Below are 27046 nucleotides of genomic sequence, written 5' to 3'. Positions count from 1 at the left end.
CTTCAAAGTTGGTAGCCAACCCCCTATCCTGGGGCAGGGAGTTCGACAATTTCTGAAAGCTTCTAACCCGCATTTCAATTATGATAATTTTCAAAGCAAGGGATGATGTTTAAAAACAGAACAATTACACAAAATAAATAGAATCAATCAGCCGGGAGGGAAAAGATGAACACATGCTGAACACCACCCACCCAAACAAACAGAAACCGTAGCAGAAAGCATGTTTGCCACACACACACAAATAACACCATCATTACCCAAACAAATAGGTCTTTTATAATGCTGAAACAGACAAAATTCAGCAGGCAACCGGTTCCACAGCTTGGGGGAAGACTTCACTGAAAAGCTGGGTTGCCAACCTCCAGGCGGGGCCGGAATTACGAGTCACTTCCAAACTACAGAGATCAGTTCCTCAGGAGAAAGTGGCGGCTTCGGAAGATAGACTCCATGGGATTATACCCCACTGGCCATTTATGCATAGAATGTTTTGCCTTGGATTTGCCACTCTCTATGTGCACATTTCCCCCATCCCAATTCTCAAACTCAACAATAAGCCCCCCCCCCCCAATGCAGAGTTCTGAGCATTTGGATGGGGGAAAGCGTGCATTTAGAGAGAGCGGCAAACCCAAGGAAAACATCCCATGCATAAATGGCAACTCTGATCCTCACCAAAACCCGTCCATTCCCCCAGATTGACTTCCCAACCCAGAGTTGGCAACTTTATGAAAAGGTGCATTGTGAGAAAGCCCCAACCTAATGGGGGGGGGGGGCAGAGACAGTCAACCATAGATTTTGCAGGGCTTCATCCTAAAGAACATGACTAGGCTATCCCTGCCCATGTTGTATATAATGTTTTGCTTTTTATTTGAATGAAAACATCTACACAATATATTTGGGGTGGGGGGAGAAGACAATTTGTGTTTTTTTTTACACCAAGTCACAGCTGATTTATGAAGAAGAAAAAGAGTTGTTGTTTTTTTCCATGCCAACTTTCTCTGGCACTTAAGGGAGAATCAAACCGGCTAACATCACCTTCCTTTCCCCTCCCCACAACAGACACCCTGTGAGGTAGGTGGGGCTGAGAGAGCTCTATCAGAGCTGTGACTAGGCCAAGGTCACCCAGCTGGCTTTGTGCATAGGAGCAGGGAAACCAATCCAGTTCACCAGATTAGCCTCCTCTGCTCATGTGGAGGAGTGGGGAATCAAAACTGGTTCTCCAGATCAGACTCCACCGCTCCAAACCACCACTCTTAACCACTACACCACGCTGGCTCTCCTGGCGACCCCGTAGGGTTTTCAAGGCAAGAGACGTTCAGAGGTGCTTTGCCACTGCCTGCCTCCATGTCATGCCCCCTGGTATTCCTTGGAGGTCTCCCATTCAAATACTTCCCAGGGTTGAGGCTGAGTGTGTGTGACTGGCCCAAAGTCACCCAGCAAGTTTCCCCGGCAGAGTGGGGATTCAAACCTGGGTTTCCCAGGTCCTAGTCCGACACTTTAAGCACTACACCACCCTGGATGCAACCCTGGAAAAGAAATAACAAACATCTGATCACCTGTCTATCAGATGGGGATGGAGTAGAAGGGGTCAGCTCCTAAGAACATAAGAGCATAAGAAAGGCCATGCTGGATCAGACCAAGGTCCATCAAGTCCAGCAGTCTGTTCACACAGTGGGCAACCAGGTGCCTCTAGGAAGCCCCCAAACAAGACGACTGCAGCACCATCCTGCCTGTGTTCCACAGCACCTAAGATAATAGGCCTGCTCCTCTGCTCCTGGAGAGAATAGGTATGCATCATGACTAGTATCCATTTTAACTAGTATCCATTAATACCCCTTTCCTCCAAACATCTGATCACCTGTCTATGAGATGGGGATGGAGTAGAAGGGATCAGCTCATAAGAACATAAGAGCATAAGAAAGGCCATGCTGGATCAGACCAAGGTCCATCAAGTCCAGCAGTCTGTTCACACAGTGGGCAACCAGGTGCCTCTAGGAAGCCCCCAAACAAGACGACTGCAGCACCATCCTGCCTGTGTTCCCCCGCACCTAAGATAATAGGCCTGCTCCTCTGCTCCTGGAGAGAATAGGTATGCATCATGACTAGTATCCATTTTAACTAGTATCCATTAATACCCCTTTCCTCCAAACATCTGATCACCTGTCTATGAGATGGGGATGGAGTAGAAGGGATCAGCTCATAAGAACATAAGAGCATAAGAAAGGCCATGCTGAATCAGACCAAGGTCCATCAAGTCCAGCATTCTGTTCACACGATGGCCAACCAGGTGCCTCTAGGAAGCCCACAAACAAGACGGCTGCAGTGGTATTGTCCTGCCTGTGTTCCACAGCACCTAATATAATAGGCATGCTCATCGATACTGGAAAGAATAGGTATGCATCATGACTAGTATTCATTTTGACGAGTAGCCATGAACAGCCCTATCCTCCATGAACATGTCCACTCCCCTCTTGAAGCCTTCCAAGTTGGCAGCCATAAGAAAGGCTATGCTGGATCAGACCAAAGTCCATCCAGTCCAGCAGTCTGTTCACACGGTGGCCAACCAGGTGCCTCTAGGAAGCCCACAAACAAGACGGCTGCAGCAGCACCATCCTGCCTGTGCTACACGGCACCTAATATAATAGGCATGCTCCTCTGATCCTGGACAAAACAGGTTCTATACAATGGCATTGGCAGTGTGCCCCCTCCCAATTAAATGCCATATATTTTTTAAAAATCTTCCATGAAGTTAATTAATCAGCTAATTGCATTCATTAGTGCTGCCAGCCTTATTGGAATTATTTTATGAGTTTATGGCATCCCTGAAGGAAAATTACCATGAGCTTGTTTTCGCCCCTGTTCCCCATCAGCTCTTGCCCAACACATTCGCGGTAGGGACTTGGAAATACATTGAGGGAGGGGACAGAAGTCTTTTTAGAGTATGCAACAGATATGCATCTTACTCTCTCCCCCTCTTCCCCACCAATATCTGTCAAATGCCGGCAGGGAACTGAATTGACCGTTATTATCCATTGACCCATCAACTGGGTGGTTACTATTTGACTACAATCAAATGTCCTGTGATAGAAAGAGTGAAATCATTCCGGTATAATGCATTCCTAAAGAGAGGAATTGGGGTTGCTGATCTCCCTGCCCCCCAGTTTGCAGTGGTCAGGCAAATTAGTAATGAAGACACGCTTTGCTGATGGTCCCACTGCTAAGATTGTAGATCAGGGGTGTCAGACTCAATAGTTATGAGGGCCGAATATGTAATAAATGGCACTAGGTCGGGTCGGGTCGTGCCTCTCCAGCCCAAATTGAGAGTTGGGGTGTGTGGCTGCCTTGGCTGGCTTCCAAGCCAGATAAAAGCTCTTAAAGGACTAGATCCTGCCCGTGGGCCTTATGTTCGACACCTAGGATCGCCAACCTCCAGGTACTAGCTGGAGATCTCCTGCTGTTACAACTGATCTCCAGCAGATAGAGATCAATTCATCTGGAGAAATTGCTTTGGCAATTGCTGTCTATGGCATTGAAGTCCCTCCCCTCCCTAAACCCCGCCCTCCTCAGGCTCCACCCCAAAAACCTCCCGCCAGTTGTGAAGAGGGACCTGGCAACCCTATCGACACCCCTGTTGTAGATGCTTCTAAACAGGAAGAATTGGCCTGCTGTGTGGTAGCCTTTCTTTTTAATGCTTACTGATAACTTTGCTTTATCTCTGTCTTAATTTCTTTCAAGAACAGCTGAGTAAATCCCTTCCCATTGACAGAAATGTTACCACGGCTTGGATCTAGGGCTTCCTGGAGATCTGGGGCTGGCCCTTAGTGTGGTATAATGCCCTCCAAAAGCCCTCCAAAAGCTGCCATTTTCTCCAGGGGAATGGGATCTTGGTCATCTGGAGATCAGCTGTAATTCTGGGAGATCTCCAGGCGTCCTGGAGATTGGCGACCCTATTTGGATCCCACAGTAATGCTCTACTGAGGAAAGGGATTGTAGGACTTTTATATCTTGCACCTCCCAGTATAGCCTAAAAATACAGAGAATCTTCCAGGTACAACCTGAGGGACGGTAGGAGGGGAAAACTGGTGAAATCCCCATTCCCGATAGGAGAAATTTTCTGCAGGATCCAGCCTTTGAGAGGGTTAAAAGTTTTGAACGTACAAAGCGCGTGCTTTACCTGTGAGCTATGCTGGCTATGACCGGTCCAGCAATTAGGTTTGTTGATAGGGTTGCCAACCTCCAGGTAATAGCAGAAGCTCTCATGCTATTACAACTGATCTCCAGCCGATAGAGATCAGTTCCCCTGGAGAAAATGGCTGCTTTGGCTATTGGAATCTATGGCATTGAAGTCCCTCCCCTCCTCAAACCCCACCCTCCTCAGGCTCCGCCCCCAAAATCTCCCACTGATGGTGAAGAGGGACTTGGCAACTCTAGTTGCCAACTCCAGGTTGGAAATCCCTGGAGATTTTCAGGGTGGAGGCTGGGAAGGGTGGGGTTTGAAGAGGGGAGGGACGTCCGCCAAGTATAACCCCCAGAATCCATCTTCCAAAGCAGCCATTTTCTCCAGCGGAACCGATCTCTGCCTCCTGGAGATCAGCTGTAATTCCAGGAGATCTCCAGCAACCACCTGGAGGCTGGCAACCCTGCCAGCAGTTCACTTTTCCATCTCGGCTCGAATTCTGTCCTCAACCCAGTCGAACTACGCCCGTCGCTACCTCCAAAGGCTCTAAGCGGCTATGCAGCGTCCCTCCGTAAACTGAGGCCAGCAGTGAAAGATGCTACAGGCCAAGGAGATCCTCTTCATGCTCAGCTTCTTCCCACCCACCGCCGTTCCCGCTGTTCTGTCCTACACAGAAACTCACCCCTGATGGTGGGTGCACCGTCCACCCGAGTTCTGCCGTTGCGGTGGTGGAGTCCATCAGGGTTTCTGGAGGAGAGAAGAAAACACAAGTCATCAAGGGTTCCCTTCTTACCCAACACCACCTTAGACCAGGGGTCCCCAACCTTTTTGAGCCTGCGGGCTAACGTTGCCAACCTCCAGGTATTCGCTGGAGATCTCCTGCTATTACAACTGATCTCCAGCCACAGGAGGCGAAGCCAGCCACACAATGTAACTACAGTCACACAGCTCAGATCCTTTTGCTGCGGTGGCAACTGCTGGAGTACAATAAACACTGCGGTCAGCTGCTCGAAATGACACGGTCTTGACCGCATCTTTAGCCCACCGTCACTCCAGGGAGGCTCACGGAGACGTGACGGTTCTTCCATCCCCATCTATTCCTCACCACTATCCCGTAAGGTAGTTTTGACCAAAAGAGCTTGACTGGCCCTTCATGGCTGAGTGTGCATTCAAAGATGGGTCTCACACAGTATAGCTTGATATGCTAACCACGACTCCACGCTGCTATGGCACTCTCGCACTAGTTTCATATGAAGAAGAAGAGTTGGTTTTTATATGCTGACTTCCTCTACCTTTTTAAAAAGAAAAGAAAAGAAAGAAGAATCAAACCGGCTTACAATCGCCTTCCCTTCCTCTCCCCACAACAGACACCTTGTGAGGTAGGTGGGGCTGAGAGAGTTCAGAGAGAACTGTGACTAGCCCAAGGTCACCCAGCTGGCTTCATGTGTAGGAATGGGGAGACCAACCAGGTTCACCAGATTAGAGTCCACCGCTCGTGTGGAGGAGTGGGGAATCAAACCCGGTTCTCCAGATTAGAGTCCACCACTCTTAACTACTTAGGGTTGCCAGGTCCCTTTTTGCAACCGGCGAGGTTTTTGGGGTGGAGCCTTAGGAGGGCGTGGTTTGGGGAGGGGAGGGACTTCAATGCCATAGAGTCCAATTGCCAAAGCGGCCCTTTTCTCCAGGCGAACTGATCTCTATCGGCTGGAGATCAGTTATAATAGCAGGAGGTCTCCAGCTATTACCTGGTAGTTGGCAACCAACTACTACACCATGCATCCTAAGGGACTCCATCGCAACCACTGCCATCTTGTCAAGCTGTACACTTAAGGTGGTGGGGAGGAGCCACTATGGTTGCCAACTTCCAGGTGGGGCCTGGAGATCTCCCGGAATTACAACTGACCTCCAGACAATAGAGATCAGTCCCTCTGGAGAAAATGGCTGCTTTGAAGGTGGACTCCACGCCATCATACCCTACTGAGGCCCTTCCCTTCTCCAGGCTCCACCCCAAATCTTGTGGAATTTCCCAACCCACAGCTGGCAATTCTAGGACTGCTGGCACCTCTCTTTACGCCACTCGGGCCTAAGCATTTATCTGCGGATCCGCACCGGGCATTCAAAATAAATCTGCAGCTGATGGGAAGGGCCCGACGCGAGCTTGGCTGCTTTCCCAGGGGGGCAGCGCTACTTCCCCGTGGCCCGGTTAGCGATGTGGGTCCATTCATCCAACACCCAAAGGCCTTTCATTAAAGGTCTACCAGAACTGGCCTCGCTCCAGGACTGCAGAGATGCCGGCAAGGACTCTCTCCCACCCCAGCGGGACCGGCAGAGGCATTTCGAGGAAGAAAGGTGGCTTTCCAAGGGCTTCGGTGTCAAATATTCTGGCAAGGTTCCAGCCAGCCCAGGGCCGAGAGAAGACTCGAGATAATACCCAGTCAAAACTAAAGATGTGGGCAACGTTTCCCAGCAGAGGGTGGCAAGGAACTGCAGAAGAGTCCTGAAGCCCTCGGTAAAGATAAAGGTCCCTTGTGCAAGCACCGGGTCATTCCTGACTTGTGGGGTGTCGTCACATCCCGACGTTTACCAGGCAGACTTTGTTTATGGGGTGGTTTGCCAGTGCCTTCCCCAGTCGTCTCCCCTTAACCCCCAGCAAGCTGGGTACTCCTTTGACCGACCTCGTAAGGATGGAAGGCTGAGTCGACCTTGAGCCGGCGACCTGAAACCGACTTCCGTCGGGATCGAACTCAGGTCGTGAGCAGAGCTTGGACTGCAGTACTGCAGCTTGCCACTCTGCGCCACGGGGCTCTTCAGCCGAAGCCCTAGCAGATCGATAAAGACAAGATCCCATAGAAACCCACCCTAGTGTACATTTAGTCTCCTTCAGGTCGATCCTCCCTCCCTCCCCTCACGAGCTGAAGATTTCTGCCAGGGGTTTTGGTGCCACCGCCTCATTAAACGAGCGTCCCCATTGACGGGGGTCTGCCCCCTCCCAACGAGTTATACTGAGTGGAATTAATTGCCCAGATAATTAAAGCCCTTCTCTCTCTTTCCCTCTCTCTTTTTTAGGTCGCCAATCTCTCAAGTGCAAACGGCGGCTGCTCAGACCGCAAATCCTCCCCGGCACACGACCCGCCACGTCCTGCCACTCCGCAAGAGGAGGCCACACAGGTTGGAGGACTGCACCCGCCGGGTTTGGAAGCTGCTGGCGCTCTGATGAGGTGGGAGGGCAGGCTTCGCCGGAGACGGGAAAGAGAACCGCAAGAGTTGCTGCGAGTAGGGTGGACGGTGGAGCAAATCCCCAAGCTGTGACTCCCACGTTCCTTTTCCCGTAGGGTTGCCAACCTCCAGGTACTAGCTGGAGATCTCCTGCTATTGCAACTGATCTCCAGCCGATAGACACCAGTTCACCTGGAGAAAATGGCAGCTTTGGCAATTGGACTGTTGTCATCACATATGCCATGACATCACTTCCAGAGAAAACCCAGAAGTTATGTTGGGTACCACAGAGTTCCTGGCAATTCCTAGAGCTACCAGTCACTTCCAGGTCCTCCTGGAAGTGATTCATGACACATGCATGACACAGTGTGCATGACACAGCGTGCCCCCCACTTACCCACCCCAAGCACCCACCAGCTGCACCTCAGCCTGGCAATCCAGGAAAGATCTGCATATCTGGATCTTTCCTCCCTATGGGGCAACCTTCCTCCACTTTGGGAAAAGAGAAAGGGCTACTCAGCACCTCTGCTATTCTTCTTCTGACACTTGGCAACTCAGAAGCTACTTCGCTTTTTTAAAAATTGAAGAAATCTTCAGAGAAAAGATTCATCTGGCTGCATGTGCTATGCAGCTTGCCTTTCATTGAACCAACTAATGTATAGTCTACCTGATCCTGCAGATGAGGTTTATATATTTTGCCATCCATATAAAAAAAATCCCCACAGACAGAAAATTAGCAGGTAAGGGAGAAGCCAGGCTAAAACTCTTCTGCCTGACATACTAGATCTCTCTCTTCAGGGATTTCTACATGGAAGAACGTTTGATCACGTGCTTCTGAAAAGGAACACCCTACCGCCGGTTATACCCACCTGAATGAGAACCAGGTCTAAGATATATCACAGTTAACCCTTATTACCCTGAACCAATTCATGCCGGGCCTCGGCTCTGCGTTTCCTTGAATGCAGAACTCCTCTGTTTCTTGGCACGCCAACCCGGGCTTGTCTATATTGCTCGATAATCGCCGCAGACTTTTGGCAGGCAGCTTTCCAACATGAAACGGAGCATCATTCTAATGGAGAGTTCTTTGGTTTGGTCACGCTCCGAACCCCGCACAGGTATCCAAAGGGCCAGAAAACGAGTGACACTTTAATTTTTTTATGATGTACAAGAACTGAACTGACCCTGATTGCAGGGCCTATTTTCTCTCTAGTCGAGCACCCCCCTACGCTCACGATGATGCGCTTGCAGCTTCAAATGATCAGTAATTTCAAAAAGGCTTCGCATCTGCACTGTTGGCAGCAATCGGCAGGGCAGCTGGCTGGATAGCCGCTCTTGGCAGACAGCTCCGTTTTGCAGGGTTGTTGGGCTTGCATACGCTCCAGGATTACCCCGGGCAGGCGAGCAACGCGTCATTTGGAAAACCAGGTAAGTTTCGAGCGTGTGTGCTGCTTCTGCACCTGTGCGGTGGGTGGAACGTTCTTGGCATGTGCTCATGATACTGGACCAAACCACAGTTCCCGGGTGGCAGTGAGATAATGCACTGTGAGTGATCCCATTTGGAAGATGCGGCGGATATAAACATGGAAGTCACCAGCAAAACTGGGGATACTTCGGTACTACAGAGACATAAGAACATAAAAACATAAGAAAGGCACTGCTGGATCAGACCAAAGGCCCATCAAGTCCAGCAGTCTGTTCACACAGTGGGCAACCAGGTGCCTCTAGGAAGCCCAAAAAACAAGATGACTGCAGCAGCACCATCCTGCCTGTGTTCCACAGCACCTAGTATAATAGGCATGCTCTTCTGATATTGTAGAGAATTGGACATAAGGAAGGAACATAAGGACATAAGAAAGGCACTGCTGGATCAGACCAAGGTCCATCAAGTCCAGCAGTCTGTTCACACAGTGGCCAACCAGGGGTCTCTAGGAATCCCCCAAACAAGACGACTGCAGCAGCATCGTCCTGCCTGTGTTCCAAAGCACCTAATATCATAGGCCTGCTCCTCTGATCCTGGAGAGAAGTCCAGGCAGAGGAGTGATGATAGCACGTTACTGATGACAAGCAGGATGGCAGAAAGAAACGTAGCTGCGGGAAGGATAATCGGGCAGATCCTCAGAAGAACAGTCTCTTGGCAGCAAGAGCTGGCATTCGAGCCTCGGGTCAAAAGCGGCCGGGCCTCAGCCAAAGGTTTTCGCCAACGAAGGCAGGAAAGGGATGCTGATTCAAATGTGTGGATGAAAGGCCATGAATCATTCAGACCTGAACCTCTGCGCTGAAAGAAACAGGCAGAATTAAGGGGCGGACCCCGCCGCACAGATCCTAGCTCTTCCTTGAGTGTGTAATAAAGTACTATTAAGGGGGAAAAGCACTACGTAAAAGCAAAGTAGAATCAGAACTAAGCTGAAATGTAGGGCGCATTTTGCAAAAGGGAAATGCACACGCTGAAATGAAGAACCCCGTTTTGATAAGAACTGGCTGCAAGAGGCGAGGACAAAGCGTTGCTCTCCCTCAGACGGGGCTTTGTGGTGTCATTACACAGCCCGATCCAACTGGTTGAATGGCACCATGATGGCACCTTCGCCCTGGCTCCGTGATTGGCTGGATCTAGGTTGCCAACTCTGGGTTGGGAAATTCTGGAGATTTGGGAGATCGAGTCTGAGGAGGATGGGGTTCTGGAGATTTGGGGGATCGAGTCTTGGGAGGATGGGGTTCTGGAGGTTTGGGGGATCCAGTCTGGGGAGGATGGGGTTCTGGAGATTTGGGGGATCGAGTCTGGGGAGAATGGGGTTCTGGAGATTTGGGGGATCGAGTCTAGGGAGGATGGGGTTCTGGAGATTTGGGGGGTTGAGTCTGGGGAGGATGGGGTTCTGGAGATTTGGGGGGTCGAGCCTGGAGAGGATGGGGTTCTGGAGATTTGGGGGATCGAGTCTTGGGAGGATGGGGTTCTGGAGGTTTGGGGGATCCAGTCTGGGGAGGATGGGGTTCTGGAGATTTGGGGGATCGAGTCTGGGGAGAATGGGGTTCTGGAGATTTGGGGGATCGAGTCTAGGGAGGATGGGGTTCTGGAGATTTGGGGGGTTGAGTCTGGGGAGGATGGGGTTCTGGAGATTTGGGGGGTCGAGCCTGGAGAGGATGGGGTTCTGGAGATTTGGGTAATCGAGTCTGGGGAGGATGGGGTTTGGGGAAGGGAGGTATAACACCACAGAGCCCACCCTCCAAAGCAGCTGTTTTCCCCAGGGGAACTGATCTCTGTCATCTGAAGATCAGTCGTAACTCCGGGAGATCTCCAGATCCCACCTGGAGGTTGGCGACCCACACATCAAATATCTTTTTTTTTTAATGCAGCAGCAGTAAACAAGAGTGAAAGAACGTAAGAAATGTCAGGTTGGGGGAATCTTTGCAAGAATATGTCGGGTCAGTGGAAAATATTCACCTACAAAAATTATGCTCTGCCTTGTTACCAAGGCAGGTTCTCTGAACAATTCACCCAAAAAGCTGTTTGGGGCAACGAAAAAAGGACATCACCAACACGCCACAAGGTCTGGGCTTGCTCTCGGCCTCCTGGAACATGAAGTGGTAACAGGCGTTCCTTGACTGGATGCCAACGTATCTGGAGCCCGCCCTTGGTTATTATTTTCTTGCTGGGGATGAGGAATCTGCATGCTTAAAACATTCAGATCTTCCTTCCAAGAAACACATCCTATCGAGTTCTTGTTCCACTCCTCCAGCAGTGGACTCTGATCTGGAGAACCGGGTTTGATTCTCTGGGTTTGATTCCCCACTCTTCCACCTCCCTCACAGGGTGTCTATTGTGGGGAGGGGAAGGCGATTGTAAGCTGGTTTGATTCTTCCTTAAGTGGTAGAGGAAGTCGGCATATAAAAACCAACTCTTTTTCTCCTCCTCCTCCTCCTCCTCTTATTCTTCTTCCTCCTCCTCCTCCTCCTCTTCCATCTACCTCACAGGGTGTCTATTGTGGGGCGGGGAAGGCGATTTGATTAAGCTGGTTTGATTCTTCCTTAAGTGGCAGAGAAAGTCGGCATATAAAAACCAACTCTTCTTCTCCTCCTCCTTCAAACAAAAGGTTGGGTTACAGGAGGGCTCCTCTTTCCTTCCTGTTGGTGAGGGTCTGCTTTTGGGGTTGGCATTTCCCCCTTTCTCTGCTGTGGCGCGGCGCACTGTGCCATGTGCCAGAGAGACTCCTTGTTGCTGAAACAAAGCAGCTCTCCAGATATTATTATTTTTTTCCTAAGCAGATGTGGGGTGGTTCGGGATGAAAGGAGCTCAGGGCCTCAAAGAGACTTCTCCTGCTTACCCTCCGCCTAAGGAGAACGGCAGCGGTGCCCCCCGGGGCGTAGATTCTGGTTCTGGGGTCTTAGATTGAGCGGCACGCCGCTCTCTCCCGAAGCTCTGCGCGGCAGAGAAAAGATGTCCTGGGCCCTTCATTTTTTTATGGGCGGTGGGGTTTTGCCAGCACTTTAATCACAAGCGAAGGCTCGCTGAACGGTTGAAGAAACGCTGAGGCCGGGATTATGTTACCCATCTCCCCCGTAAAAAGAAGTCTCTATAAACAGACTGTTAAGCCCAAGAATTCGGCTCTTCCCTGTGGGTTCTCAACTCGGTTTGATGGCCTTTGTTGGGAGAGAGAAGGTGGGGGAGGGCTCTCTGCAGCGACCCCCCCCCAAACACACACAAGAACAGCATGCCAGAATTCATCTCTGGGTGGTCAAATGACATGTGAACTGGGTGGGAGGGGGCTGGTGCGGACCACCCAGGGCAAGGGGTAGAAGATGGCGCTGGGGCTCAGGATATGGGCTGCTGTTCCAAACTCCTCAAGGCTGCTGTTTCAACCCCCGAGCCCCCTATTTTGATTTAGCCCCCTCTTTCCGACGACCGAACCCGGGATTCTTTGTTTTGCACCATTTCGTTTGTCCGTCGGCAAATCAACAAGGTGCACACGGTGTACATTTTACATACTGTCGGGATACGATGGCTGTGCAAAGCCTGCAGTGAAATGCAGAGAACCATTCAGAGAGCCAGCGTGGTGTAGTGGTTGAGAGCGGCGGTTTGGAGCGGTGGACTCTGATCTGGAGAACCACGTTTGATTCCCCGCTCCTCCCCATGAGTGGCGGACGTTAATCTGGTGAACTGGGTTGGTTTCCCCACTCCTACACACGAAGCCAGCTGGGTGACCTTGGACTAGTCACAGCTCTATTAGAGCTCTCTCAGCCCCACCTACCTCACAGGGTGTCTGTTATGTGGAAGGGGAAGGGAAGGGTGTCTGTTGTGGGGAGGGGAAGGGAAGGAGACCGTAAGCCCGTTTGAGTCTCCCTTAAGTGGTAGAGAAAGTCGGCATAGAAAAACCAACTCTTCTACTGGCCCTGCTTCACTTCCAAGATCTAACAAGATCGAGCTATGCTGTGCTGCCTTCCCTCCCCATCAGTATTGGACACCCCCCCCCAAATAAAAAGGCATGTGAACAGAAATGAAACAGGGAACATTAATTCCTCCCTACCTCCAGGCTTGCAAACTCCCAAAATACCCAGCGGTTTAGCGCCATAAAGCAGATATCTGCTTTTTATGGTTAGCACCATAAAGTTGGTACAATAAACTGGGTACCTTGGCTGAGGTGAATGTGTGGGATGTCCTGGTTTGTCGTGCCATGGAGCTTTCTGGGACAAATTTGGGTTGGCGGGCTTCGGGGGAGGGAGGAGGTGAGGATGGGATGTATCTGGCTACAGCATGCTGTAAAAAGCAGCCTGGGAAGGCTGCGATGAACAGTCTTTAAGTGGAAATGGCAGAATCCAGACCTCCATTCTCAATCTCACTGGCTTGCCTGTGGCTTACTAGGAAGTTTGGAGACGGGCTGGGATGAAGAAGAAGAGTTGGTTTTTATATGCTGACTTTCTCTACCACTTAAGGGAGACTCAAACCGACTTACAATCCCCTTCCCTTCCCCTCCCCACAACAGACACCCTGTGAAGTAGGTGGGGCTGAGAGAGCTGTGACTAGCCCAAGGTCCCCCAGCTGACTTCATGTGGAGGAGTGGGGAAACAAATAGAGTTCACCAGATTAGCCTCCGCCGCTCATGTGGAGGAGCGGGGAATCGAACCCGGTTCTCCAGATCAGAGTCCACTGCTCCAAACCACGGCTCTTAACCACTACACCATGCTGGCTCACTACAATTCCAAAATCCCCTCAGAAAATCATAAGGCCAAAATGGAGGTGGTGAGAAAAATGTTGTCAGCTGGGGAGAAAAGTTGGGTATAAATATCTAAAGAAATTATCTCAAAATCTTGACGGTATGTGAAGATACCCTGCTTTTCTCTACCTTTATTGAGACTCAAACCAGCTTACAATCACTTTCCCTTCCTCTCCCCATAACAGACAACTTGGGAGGTAGGTGGGGCTGAGAGAGTTCGGAGAGAACTGTGACTAGCCCAAGGTCACCCAGCAGGCTTCGTGTGGAGGAGTGGGGAAACCAACCCGGTTCACCGGATTAGAGTTCACCACTCATGTGGAGGAGCGGGGAATCAAACCCAGATTAGACTCCGCTGCCCTTAACCACTACACCACACTGGCTCTTAAGCATGGTTAAGGATATTAAGGAAACCCGGCCCCAGCATCAGGCAACCAGAGGTATACTGCTCCCCTCTCTCTCCTAAACAAAAGGGAACACAAGCTCATTACTAAAACCATCAAAACCTGTTGACATTAACTAAATGGAGTCTTTATACCACCTAGGAGGATCATCTAAAACATTTACTCGTCTACTTTTTGGTCTGCAATATGTTTAAAGACAGATGGGAGTGTAATGGTGAAATTAATAGATTTCTCCCGTTGCTTTCCCATCTACCTTTATTCACTACATTTACATCCTTCCCATTCCATAGCATACAAGGGGTTATTCCTCTTTGTCCTCCCCACAGCCCTCCACGGTAGGCTAGGGTAAGAAATGTCTGCTTCCCAAAGAAGCCCATCCTCCTAGCTGAGGAAGGATCCAGAAAGAAGAGGAAAAGCGGTAATAGGAAAGGTTGCAATGAGAGTCTGCCAGCAGTTATAGCATTGGGGGGTGGGGGGCATCAAGTCTCAGCTGTAGGGTTGCCACAGGTCCCTCTTTGCCACTCCTAAACATGAAGCCTGCTGGGTGACCGCGGGCCAGTCACAGTTCTCTTCAAACTCTCTCAGCCCCATCTACCTCACAAGGTGTCTGTTGTGTGGAGAGGAAGGGAAGGAGATTGCAAACCAGTTTGAGACTCCTTGGGATAGAGAAAAGTGGGGTATAAAAACCAATTCTTCTTCTTCTTGGTGGTCTCCCATCCAAGTACTGGCCCTGCTTAGCTTCCTGATGAGATCAGGCTAGCCTGGCCTATCCAGGTCAGAGCACTCTAGCATATCCTGGCATTCAATTAGCTGATATGCTACAAAACAAAAAAGCACAAAGCACACACTGTGGCATCTTTTAATGTGCATCTTTATGCAGCCCAAGATTCCCCCCAGACGGGCTCTGCGGATGATTGCATGATGCGCCGGATGGCATCTCTCGGATCCCAGCACCCGTGCGACTTGCCAGGCCTGGATGCCCAGTATCAAGCATGCAGTCATATATAATACATGGCCTATCATTGCATATTTATAATGCAGATTTCCCACCACTGTGGTTCTTTCTTAACATGCAAAAATGTTTCTTCTAATGTCAGTGTGAAGTGATTATCAGTGTGAGCCTAAGTAAAGTTACGCCATTCTAAGTCCACTGAAGTCAGCGGTAGAAGGATGTAACTAGGGTTGCCAGGTCCCTCTTTGCCACCAGCGGGAAGTTTGGGGAGGGGAGGGACTTTAATGCCACAGAGTCCAATTGCCAAAGCGGCCATTTTCTCGTGAACTGTTCTCTATCAGCTGGAGGTCAGTTGTAAATAGCAGGAGATCTCCAGCCGCCACCTGCAGGTTGGCAACCCTAAATGTAACTCTGCTTAAAATGTAAATGTCCCCTGTGCAAGCACCGGGTCATTCCTGACCCATGGGGTGATGTCGTATCTTGACGTTTACTAGGCAGACCTTGTTTATGGGGTGGTTTGCCAGTGCTTTCCCCAGTCATCTTCCCTTTACCCCCCTGCAAGCTGGGGACTCATTTTACTGACCTCGGAAGGATGGAAGGCTGAGTCAACCTTGAGCCGGCTACCTGACAACCAACTTCCGTCGGGATCAAACTCAGGTCGTGAGCAGAGCTTGGACTGCAGGACTGCAGCTTACCACTCTGCGCCATGGGGCTACTCTGCTTAGGACTATGCTTTAAGACTTGGCTTTTACTTTTCCATGACTTGATGAAGAGCCAGTGATAGCTTTGTATTTTTTTTAATTCTGCAAAAATAATCATGTAGCAGGTAGTTCCATAGTCCTGTCCTTAGTACCCTCACTTGCCAACATTCTTCAGGGGTGATAAGAACTGTACAAACACACACACATAAATTGATCATATTTGTTTCAATTAAATTAATCAACTGGATAGTTTTTTTTTAATGTATTGCAGAAAGAATACACCTGACGTGCCAAAAAAATACTCCTCACAGATGCCTGTTCGGCTTTTCCTTGAAGTCCTCCAAGAAAAGAGGCTCCGTCACTTTCCCTGGCAGCTTGTATGATCTTACAGCTTAGAACATTTTGCCAGAGCTTAGCCTAGATCTGTCTTCTTCATCCTGCCTTCGGTGGATATCACAAAAAACAGTCATTCTCCTTCTTTGTCCTGACATGCTTTTAAATATTTGAAAAAAAAGAAGAAGCCAACATACTGTGCATTTGTTTTTGTCTAAGCTCCGCAGTCCCAGATCTTTCGCCTTCCCTTTATTCGCTTTGTCTTTAGGATTCTGCATGACTGTTGAGACGGCATCTGGGTGTGACGCCATCAAAGGCCTACCTGACAGGGTTGTTATGAGGATAACATGGGGAAGGGAGAAACTAGAGTTGCAAGGTCCCTCTTCGCCACCGGCGGGAAGTTTTAGGGGCAGAGCCTGAGGAGGGCGGGATTTGGGGAGGGGAGGGACTTCAATGCCATAGAGTCCAATGGCCAAAGCAGCCATTTTCTCCAGGGGAACTGATCTCTATCGGCTGGAGATCAGTGGTAATAGCAGGAGATCTCCAGCTAGTACCTGGTGGTTGGCAACCCTAGGAGAAACACACGTGCCACTCTGAGGGATCTGAAGAAAGGGCAAGATTAAAATGCACTGGATGGATGGATGGATGGATGGATGGATGGATGGATGGATGGATGGATGGATGGATGGATGGATGGACGGACGGATGGACTTATAGACAGGCAGACAAAAAGGGAAAACCAAGGAAAGGTCACTAGGTACCATAGGCTGCCTCCTGCAGAAAGAAGCCATTAGAAGTTGTGTGACTGCCAAAGTAGAATCCTAAAAATCACGAACACAATTTCCACCATCCCTCTGATTAGGACCAACCAAATGACATCCAACATAACAGAAAGGCCATTCCTCGATGCAGAAGGCAGGGTGTCTCTATCACATCATTCCAGTCCCTTTGCAAAGAGAGGGGGAAACTGTTTCCAGTCCTGGCAGCTCCCAAACACAAGCACAACTTCATGAACCGAAAGCGTTTTCACCTTTCTTGGCTGTGAAAGCGCCGACGTTTGCATCTAGCAATGGGGAAACCCACACCGCATCAGCAACGCCACGCAATCCCATTAGCTTTTCCCTACCCCGGCTGTTCCATTTGTGATTACACTTTGCTCGGCAGAAAGCAAAACAAAACTAAACCCACAACATTTTTTTTTAATTTCCAAAAGCACTGGCTACACACGCAACGAGCTGCATTGGATTTGGTTGTGTCTTCAGGGGAACATCTCCAAGCGCATGGATGTTTGTCATGCATGGGTCCACCAGAGGCTGTGAACTTAACCAGATCATGAGCAGGGGCTGTGGCTCAGTGGCAGAGCATCTGCTTGGCATGCAGAAGGTTCCAGGTTCGATCCCCGGCATTTCCAGTTAAAGGGACCAGGCATGTAGGTGATGGGTAAGACGTTTGCCTGAGACCCTGGAGAGCCGCTGCCAGTCTGAGTAGACAATACTGACTTTGATGGACCAAAGGTCTGGTTCAGTAGAAGGCAGCTTCATGTGTGAGAGGGAGGGCAGGAAGGGTTGTGCCAGTGTTTGGCTCTTGTGGCCCTTTCTTACATGCCCAGGGAAATGCCGATCGCCACTTTGGGGTCAGGAAGCAATTTTCCTCCAGGCCAGATTGGCCAGGGATCCTGAAGGGTTTTTGTTGCCATCTTCTGGGAATGGAGTAGGGGTCACTGGGGGTGTGGGGGGAGGTGTTTGGTCCATCAAAGTCAGTACTGTCTACTCAGACCAGCAGTGGCTCTCCAGGGACTCAGGCAGAGGTCTTTCACATCACCTACTTGCCTGGTTCCTTTAAATGGAGATGCCGAGGATTGAACCTGGGACCTTCTGCATGCCAAGCAGATGCTCTACCACTGAGCCACAGCCCCTCCCCAACTCTATGATTCTATGACCTGGAATTGTGTCCCACAATTAGCAAAAAGCCAACACAGGGGGAGACCCCATATGGATTAAAAAGGGTATGTGTGTTCCTTACCCTGGGGTATTTTCCAGCCTGAAAATGTCCCATGATCAGGTTGCTTTAAGCCCCAGGATGGGGAACACAGATAAAACATGTGCAACCGGTATTTTTTTCTGCCCTAGGATTAAAAGCAGCCAGGGGAAAGGATTTTCAACTGGGGAACGAGAATGTAGGGAAAGAGTTAACTTGTTAGACAGCCCCATGGCCCTGATCCAGACCAGTTTCCCCTGTGACTTTTTAAAAAATTCTTGCATCTAGATTACACGTATGGGAATCCAGTCATTGGTGGTGGGAAGATCTGTCAAGTTGCAGCTGAGTTATGGCAACCCCATAGGGTTTCCAAGGCAAGGGTTTGCCACTGCCTGCCTCTGCATAGCAACCCTGGACTTCCTTGGTGGTCTCCCATCCAAGGGCCGACCCTGCTTAGCTTCTGAGGTCTGGCAAGACCAGGCTAGCCTGGGCCCTTCTTGTCAGGGCAATCCAGTCCTTGTTCACAAGCCTCAAGTGAAGTTTGGCCCCTTCTGAACACATGGCGCTGCCTTATCCCGTGTCAGACTATTCATCTATCCTATGAGGAAAGGTTGAAGGAGCTGGGTATGTTTAGACTGAAGAGGAGAAGACTGAGAGGGGATACGATAACCATCTTCAAGTACCTGAAGGGCTGTCATATAGAGGATCGTGCCAAGTTGTTTTCTGTTGCCCCGGAAGGTCGGACCAGAACCAACGGGTTGAAATTAAATCAGAAGAGTTTCCGTCTAGACATTAGGAAGAATTTTCTAACAGGGCGGTTCCTCAGTGGGACAGGCTTCCTCGGGAGGTGGTAAGCGCTCCTTCCCTGGAGGTTTTTAAGCAGAGGCTAGATGGCCATCTGTCACCAATGCTGATTCTATGACCTTAGGCAGTTCATGAGAGGGAGGGCATCTTGGCCATCTTCTGGGCATGGAGTAGGGGTCACTGGGGGTGTAGGGGAGAGATAGTTGTGAAATTCCTGCATTGTGCAGGGGGCTGGACTAGATGACCCTGGTGGTCCCTTCCAACTCTATGATTCTATTCTAAGGTGATACTGTCTACTCTGACTGGCAGCAGTCAGAGGGTCTCAGACCAAGGTCTATCCCACTAACTCCTACCCTAGCTTTTTATCAGGAGGCTCAGGAACTGAACCCAGGACCTTCTGCCTGCTAACCAGATGCTCTGCCACAGAGCCACACACCCCTCCCATGAAGCTGCCATATGTTGAGTCAGACCACTGGTCTTCTTGAGGTCAGAATTGCCTATTCTGACTGGCAGCAGCTCTCCAGAGGTCTCGGGCAGAAGCCTTTCACCAAAGACCTGCTCCTTGAAATTGGAAATGTTGGGGATCGAACCTGGAACCTTCTGCATGCCAAACAGATGCTCCACCACTCAGCCACGGTCCCTTCCCTTCCAGGGAGGGGAATCAACTTTGCCAAGATGTTCCGCAGGCACGCAGCCGGAAGAAAAAGAAAAACAGATTTTTGATACTTCTGTCTGTCATATTTCTATTCCAACCTTTCTCAAAGAAACTCTGGGTGGTTTTGATCATTTTCTGCTTCTCCTTCCAAGCCTTGCGAAGACACTCGGAGATAGGTTACGCTGCCAAGCCTGCCCCAAAGTCAACCATACAGAGTCAGGATTGGAACTCCACCACATCACAGGCTCTACCACATACCTTAGCCACTACACCAGGATGGTTTATAAGACGCTGTATAAACAAGCTTAGATTGAAATCTCTGATGGGTTAGAAGACCTCAGAAGTGGCTGCGTTCATCACTCTCCACCCACATCCCACGCAGCACTCCTCCAGAGTATGAAGTTGCCTTGTACCAAGTCAGTGAATCGTCTATCATGGAATCACAGAGTTGGAAGGGACCACCAGGGTCATCTAGTCCAACCCCCTGCACAATGCAGGAAATTCACAACTACCTCCCCCCCGCCCACCCCAGTGACTCCCTACTCCATGCCCAGAAGATGGCCAAGATGCCCTGCCTCTCATGAAATGCCTAAGTTCATAGAATCAGCATTGCTGACAGATGGCCATCTAGCCTCTGCTTAAAAACTTCAGGGAAGGAGAGCTCACCACCTCCTGAGGAAGCCTGTTCCACTGAGGAACCACTCTAACTGTTAGAAAGTTCTTCCTGATGTCTAGACGGAAACTCTTTTGATTTATTTTCAACCCATGGGTTCTGGTCTGACCTCCTGGGGCCACAGAAAACAACTCAGCACCATCCTCTACATGACAGCCCTTCAAGTACTTGAAGATGGTCATCATATTCCCTCTCAGTCTTCTCCTCTTCAGGCTAAAAATACCCAGCTTCTTCAACCTTTCCTCATAGGACTTGGTCTCCAGACCCCTCACCATCTTTGCTGCCCTACTCTGGACACGTTCCAGCTTGGTCTACATCTTTCTTAAATTTAGGTGCCCAGAACTGAACACAAGCCTACCCTTGTCTCGCACCAGCTCAGTAGATTTCAACACAGAAGAAGCCTTTCGCAATATCCACTCCCTGAAATCCTTTAGCCAGAAATATCAGGTGCCTCCTTCATACAAAGCTTGTGCTATACAAGCTGCCTCGATCAGATTCCGGCAAGGTAGAGTCCAAATAATCTCAATAAAATACACTACGGGTACTGAGCCACAGCCTCGGTTCACACATGCTCCAAAGGGGAAAGAAATAAGAAAGCATTGTGGCTGTTATCCACTCCTGTATAACCTCTCCAGCATACTAGGGAGAAGGAGAACCCAACTTCAATTACGTCCCCAAACTAGCATCAGCGAAGTTCCAACTGAATCCTGAACAGGGATTTTTCCCTCCATACTCAGCCTTGCTGGCATTTCTTCTTTCGTTTTTGGAAAATACTCAAATATGCAGCTTCGTATCCTGAAAATTGTCCGACTTTGGTCAAATACCACCCCATACCATCTATGAGCCATGACTACTGGAGCGTCTACATACAGAGAAAGTAGATCTCACAGAACTGCATTCCTGGAGTAGCAAGAGTAGAAGGATGTTGACTTTCACGGCTGATTGGTAAGCATGCCAAAAGAATCACTTTCGGAAATGCAAAGCTGGATTAAATGGGCCTTGGTCTGATCTACACAAACCATCTTGACGTTTGTATCGATTAACGCCCGCTGGGTGTCATCTACTACACACCGTGACAGCGGCGAAAATATTGTCCCGTCAACGATACTGTGCTGTCCACTACGAAATCATCTGAACGCCAACCATCAAAGGAAAACACTAAACAGCACTTGAATGTCAGCTGTCAAACGCTCCCAAATGCCAATTACCGAAATCAAAATATCATTCCGTGTAGAACGGTCAATATCAAATATCTAGCAAATGGCCGGGCTGTTTGGTTACTACGAAAGACCAACATTGGCAGAAACGAATTTTGAGAATGAAGAGACGGTCGAACCAAACGAGTCATGAATGAATCTTGCAGTACAGTAGCTGCTCCTCCCCCATTGAAGAAGAAGAAGAAGAAGAAGAAGAGGAGGAGGAGGAGGAGGAGTTGCTTTTTATATGCCAACTTTCTCTACCAGTTAAGGGAGACTCAAACTGGCTTACAATCACCTTCCCTTCCCCTCCCCACAACAGACTCCCTGTGAGGTAGGTGGGGCTGAGAGAGCTCTAACAGAGGTGTAACTTGCCCAAGGTCACCCAGCTGGGGAAACAAATCCAGTTCACCCCATTAGCCTCCGCCGCTCATGTGGAGGAGTGGGGAATCAAACCCGGTTCTCCAGATCAGACTTCATCACTCCAAACCACCGCTCTTAACCACTACACCACACTGGCTGAGAGCAGGGGTGGGGTTTAACCATTTCCTTTCTGGACTATTTTCTGGGCCTCAAACTGCCCCCTGGAGTGGCTACTGGCTCCTCTGCCGTAATGGGCAGTAACACAGGCAAAGAGATGAGCTTGAGCAAACAGCCACAGGAAGGAAAGGGTTAACCATGTGGCACAGTCCAGATCTAAATCACTCCCCCCACAATCGCTAATATAAATGCTGGGAGGAGGGGGCATCCATTCACAGATCTCCCAGTGTTGGGGTTGCCAACTTCCAGGTACTAGCTGGAGATCTCCAGCTATTACAACTGATCTCCAGCTGACCAAGATCAGTTCACCTGGAGAAAATGGCTGCTTTGGCAACAGGACCCTATGGCATTGAGGTCCCTCCCCTCCCTAAACCCCGCCCTCCTCAGGCTCCACCCAAAAAACCTCCTGCCAGTGGCGAAGAGGGACCTGGCAACCCTCCCCAGTGTTTTGTTCCATTAGGTGTTTTACAGGATGAGTCCTGAATATCAGACTGTCCCCACTCAGGGGCCAGTGTGGTGTCGTGGTTAAGAGCGGCAGACTCTGTTCTGGAAAGCCGGGTTTGATTCCCCACTCCTCCACGTGAGAGGCAGACTCTAATCTGGAGAACCGGGTTGGTTTCCCCACTCCTCCACATGAAGCCTGCTAGGTGACCTTGGGCCAGTCACAGTTCTCTCCAAACTCTCTCAGCCCCACCCGCCTCACAAGAGATCTGTTATGGGGAGGGGAAGGTGATTGCAAGCCGCTTTGAGACTCCTTAAAAGGGAGAGAAAAGCAGGGTATAAAAACCAACTCTTCTTCCTCTCTCCTTCTGTCATGGTCTGCAGAAGCCCACATCCTATGAATGAAAGACACGTAATCTCCCCGTGGGGCTGCTAAGAGCCACCAACAGCCCCTAGATCGAGACGCTGCCTGCTTCTTCCTCCTCATGCTACGCACAGCCCATCTAAATATCCTGAAATAACAAATCACTGGGGCGCGGGGGGAGGTAGTTGTGAATTTCCTGCATTGTGCAGGGGGTTGGACTAGATGACCCTGGTGGTCCCTTCCAACTCTACGATTCTATGATTCTAAATCAGACCACAAGCAGTTACTGCAGTACCCAGGATGATCAGTAGGCCCCAGAAATTTGCCCCTGCCCCTTCTCAGAAGCCCCGCCTAGGCTAAAACACCTAGCTCTCCACAATTCTGGAAAACCTTCCTAGACGCAGGAGGGCATGACAAACACACCCTCACCAGCGCAAAAACGTTCTTTTTGCTTTCCCTTTGCATCTTCCATGCCCCTTTCATTTTCCCCATCTTAACCCTTCAGTCTTTTCCCCATCTTAACCCTTCAGCGTGGAGCCAGTGTGGTGTAGTGGTTAAGAACGGTGGTTTGGAGCAGTGGAGTGTGATCTGGAGAACCGGGTTTGATTCCCCACTCCTCCACAAGAGCGGCGGAGGCTAATCTGGTGAACTGGATTTGTTTCCCCACTCCAGCACATGAAGCCAGCTGGGTGGCCTTGGGAGTCACGGTGCTCTTAGAGCTCTCTCAGCCCCACCTACCTCATAGGGTGTCTGTTGTGGGGAGTGGAAGGGAAGGTGATTGTAAGCTGGGTTGAGTCCCCCTTAAGAGGTAGAGAAAGTCGGCATATAAAAACCAACTCTTCTTCTTCAGACAAGGGGGGGGGGTCAACTGTAATTAAATCCATTTACATCTGGACAGGCTTCCCAGCATGATTCGCTGGTACAGTACTCTCAAGGCCCAACTGAACATGATGAAGGTCGAGGATGGGAATAGCCTGATTCCCCCCCCCCCAATTTGAAAGCAACCGTAGGGGAGGATTCCAATTATATTCAATGCAGCAGCCCTAAGGGAGGGGGGATATTTGTTTCCTCCTCCCAGGCCATTTTCCCATCGAAATCTCCCATCCAGGAGCTGTTATTAGCCCAGCAGGTGGGAAGGGGAGGATTCGAGGCACAATACCCAGCGCCAGCCCCAGGAGTCCACGGCGGCCCCTACAACAAAGAATCTTGTAGCACCTTAAAGACAAACCAGTTACTGTAGCGTGCGCTTCCTGTAAGCCAGAGCACGGGATGCATAATGTGGTAAGTTCATCCGGCAAAGGAGGTGTCAGTTCACAAGAGCTTCGGCCGCAATAAAACTTATTTTGTTATCATTTAGGCAAAATCGAGGCCGCAGCGTTTTCATTTCGAAGCTACGCTTGTGGAGGAGGTGGGTGGGATATTCAGACTGGGAAGATGTTCAGATGGAGGGTTCAAGGCCCACACATCCCCTCCTTAACGCCAATGCTCTGGTCAAAATCACAGCCACCCCCTGTGGTTGGTTTAAACTTGACCAAAACACCATCAAGAAATATGTGTTAGTCCCTGTTTCAGCCTTCAGTCTTTACCGTGGTTAATTTTTATTTTATTTTATTTTTTTGCAAAAATGTTCTGATTTCTCCTCCCCCAGTACAGACCCTGATAACTTTCATTGCAAACCACGTTCCAAGTATCTATGTGCACATATAGAAAAAGAAAGCCCCTGATCTCTGAGCAGGGGAGTCCACAGAATCTTTTCTACCAAGGGCTAACTGTGCGAGCAGACAGGTTGTGTCTTTTAAAGCCTTCAAATCCCATGGGAGCCAAGTTGGGGAATTTACAGCCAGGGATGCATCGGGGCTCGTTCATTCCGCGCAGATCTATACATGGAGCTTTTCTTTTCCTGCTGCGGATCACCCAAGGCCTCTATGAATAACTGAAAATATACAAAAAAACGCTCCCAAATAGTGCAATCGAAATTCAGCTCTCTGCTCCCCTCCTCCCTGGAAAAGAGGTTTACCATTGGTTTGGCAAAGAAAAGATCGGATGTCTGGGTGTTGAAGTGAGGGCGCTACGGGGCAGGTAAGTGGAGAGACCAGGTTCAAAAAGGGAAGGAGTGGGCAGAAATATTCCCCTTCATGAAAGAAAACCTGCGCCTCCTTCAGCCTTTTTGGTGGGTGGTATCCCTAAAGGTCATCCATCTCTAACCATGATCTTGGCCTCCTTTCCTTCTCACAAGAAGGCTGCTCATTAGAAAGCCAAAGTCTGCTGGGACCTCATAGCCAAGATGGGGGGTGGCCATTTCCACGGCATTTCTCACACTTCTCCATCCCCATTGATACCACCCTATGCCTGCTGGTCTCACAACACATGGTGTGATATCCAGGGAGGCAGGAGATGTATGCTTCGCTTCTATTGAAATTAAAAAAGAGGTATCAATTGCCACCTGTATCTTGCAATGTGCCCTCAAAGTTCCATATGCTGTGCTCACTGCTGCCGGTCAGTGAGGGCAAGCCACATTCCACCCAGGCCAAACTATGGCCACACCCACAAGGAGATTTTTTTGCCCATCATTCAAGCCGGTCAGTGAGGTCAGCCCATTCTCACCTCCGATCACAATGCAAGTTGATACCATCCATGCATCACTCTTGCTGGTCAGTAAGGGCAGTCCATTCTCCCCTTAAATCATAGTACAAGATGAAACCATCCATGCATCATTCTTGATGCTCAGTGAGGGCAGCCAGTTCTCACCTTAGATCATAGAACAAGATGAAACCATCCATGGATCATTTTTACCACTCAGTTAGGGCAGCCTATTCTCACCTGAGATCACAGCACAAGATGACACCATGAATGCATCACTCTTGCTGGTTAGTGAGGGCAGCCCATTCACACCTTAGATCATAGCACAAGATGACACCATGCATGCATCACTTGCTGGTCAGTAAGAGTAGCGTGTTCTCATCTTAGATCATAGCACAACATGACACCCATGCATTCATCACTCCTAACGGTCAGTGAGGGCAGCCCGTTCTCACCTTAGATCATAGCACAACATGACATCCATGCATGCATCACCCCTGCCGGTCAGTGAGGGCAGCCCGTTCTCACCTCAGATCATAGCACAAGATGACACCATGCATGCATCACTCTTGCCGGTCAGTGAGGGCCACCAGTTATCACCTTAGATCATAGCACAAGATGACACCATGCATGCATCACTCTTGCCGGTCAGTGAGGGCAGCCCGTTCTCACCTCAGACCATAGCACAAGATGAGGCTATGCATGCATCACCCCTGCCTGTCAGTGAGGGCAGCCCGTTCTCACCTTAGATCATAGCACAAGATGACACCATGCATGCATCACTCTTGCCGGTCAGTGAGGGCAACCTGTTCTCACCTCAGACCATAGCACAAGATGACACTATGCATGCATCACCCCTGCTGGTCAGCGAGGGCAGCCCATAATCAACCCAGAATAAGTCGGAGGGGGGGGGGTGCAGCGACACTGCCAACGCCAATCTGCCAGGGTGGCCTACCCTCACTTCCCACAGAGTAGTACCCATGGCCCTGCGATGCCACCACCCACGCCATCACTCCCACCATGGTGCACGAAAGCTCATACCCTACCAGAAAATATTTTTGTTAGTCTTTAAGGTGCAGACAGACTAACACGGCTACCCACTGTGAATTATCCCACCGGCCAGTGAGGGCAGCTCGGTCTCCCCCCCCCCCCCCAATGCAGCCACCACCGCGAGCGGCCCCCCGCCCACGCCGATCAGGTCCGGGGGCCGGCCAGTGAGGGCAGCCCCTCCTGCAAAGCCTACCGAGGACCCACCCGACCCCCGGGGCCAGGCTGCAGCAGCAGCGGCGGCGGGCCGCCCCCATCCCTGCCTGCTCCCAGCCCCCCGGCCCGAGGCCAAGCTCCGGAGCCACGTTGCGCCCCCCCCCCCCACCGGCCAACCCGGGCCCCCTCCAGCCCTGCCCGGGAGGGACCCCCGCTCCGGGCGCGCGTCCCGGCGGCCAGGTCATCCCGCGCGTCGGCTCACCTTCCACGGCGGCGGCCGGCGGCGGCAGCAGCAGCAGCAGCAGCGAGAGGCGGAGCAGGAGCGCGGCCGGGCCCGGCGGCGGCCCCATGGCGCGGCGGCTCTGGGCGGCTCTCAGGCGGCCATGGAGCGGCGAGGCCGCCGGAGGAGGAGCGGGGGGCGCCGCCTGCCCGCCTCCCCTCGCCCGCCCGCCCCTCGCCGGCCGGCCGGCCGTCGGGCGCGCAGGGAGAAGCCGCGGCGGAGGCAGGCAGGCAGGGAGGGATGCTGCATCGGCGAGGCAGGCGCGGCGCGGGGAGGGATGGAGGGAGGGGGCGCGGGGAGGAGACTGGGGAGGGGGCGTCGGCCGAGGGGGCTGGCCCGGCCGGGGGAGCGGG

The 27046-nt window shown here is 50.7% G+C and overlaps 1 protein-coding gene across 5 annotated transcripts in view; it reads right to left on the bottom strand.

Annotated features, from left to right (window-relative positions):
- The window catches only part of EPHB2 (EPH receptor B2), a 113824-nt gene extending 87079 nt beyond the window's left edge, over nucleotides 1-26745 (bottom strand). For 3 of the 5 annotated variants that reach the window (XM_056865272.1, XM_056865269.1, XM_056865273.1), the window contains exons 1-2: nucleotides 26676-26745; nucleotides 4857-4921 (exon numbers count right to left, since the gene is read on the bottom strand). In XM_056865272.1, the coding sequence (XP_056721250.1) occupies nucleotides 4857-4913 (57 nt within the window). In that variant the 5' untranslated portion in view covers nucleotides 4914-4921; nucleotides 26676-26745. The remainder of the gene's footprint in view (nucleotides 1-4856; nucleotides 4922-26675) is intronic. The other 2 variants (XM_056865270.1, XM_056865271.1) reach the window with 1 other exon arrangement.
- Nucleotides 26746-27046: the final 301 nt, after the last annotated feature.

Source organism: Euleptes europaea, chromosome 19 (assembly GCF_029931775.1).
Source record: "Euleptes europaea isolate rEulEur1 chromosome 19, rEulEur1.hap1, whole genome shotgun sequence".
Lineage (NCBI taxonomy): Eukaryota > Metazoa > Chordata > Lepidosauria > Squamata > Sphaerodactylidae > Euleptes > Euleptes europaea.
The sequence above is the reverse complement of the archived record's forward strand: the minus strand, read 5'-3'. Positions and strand labels throughout refer to the sequence as shown.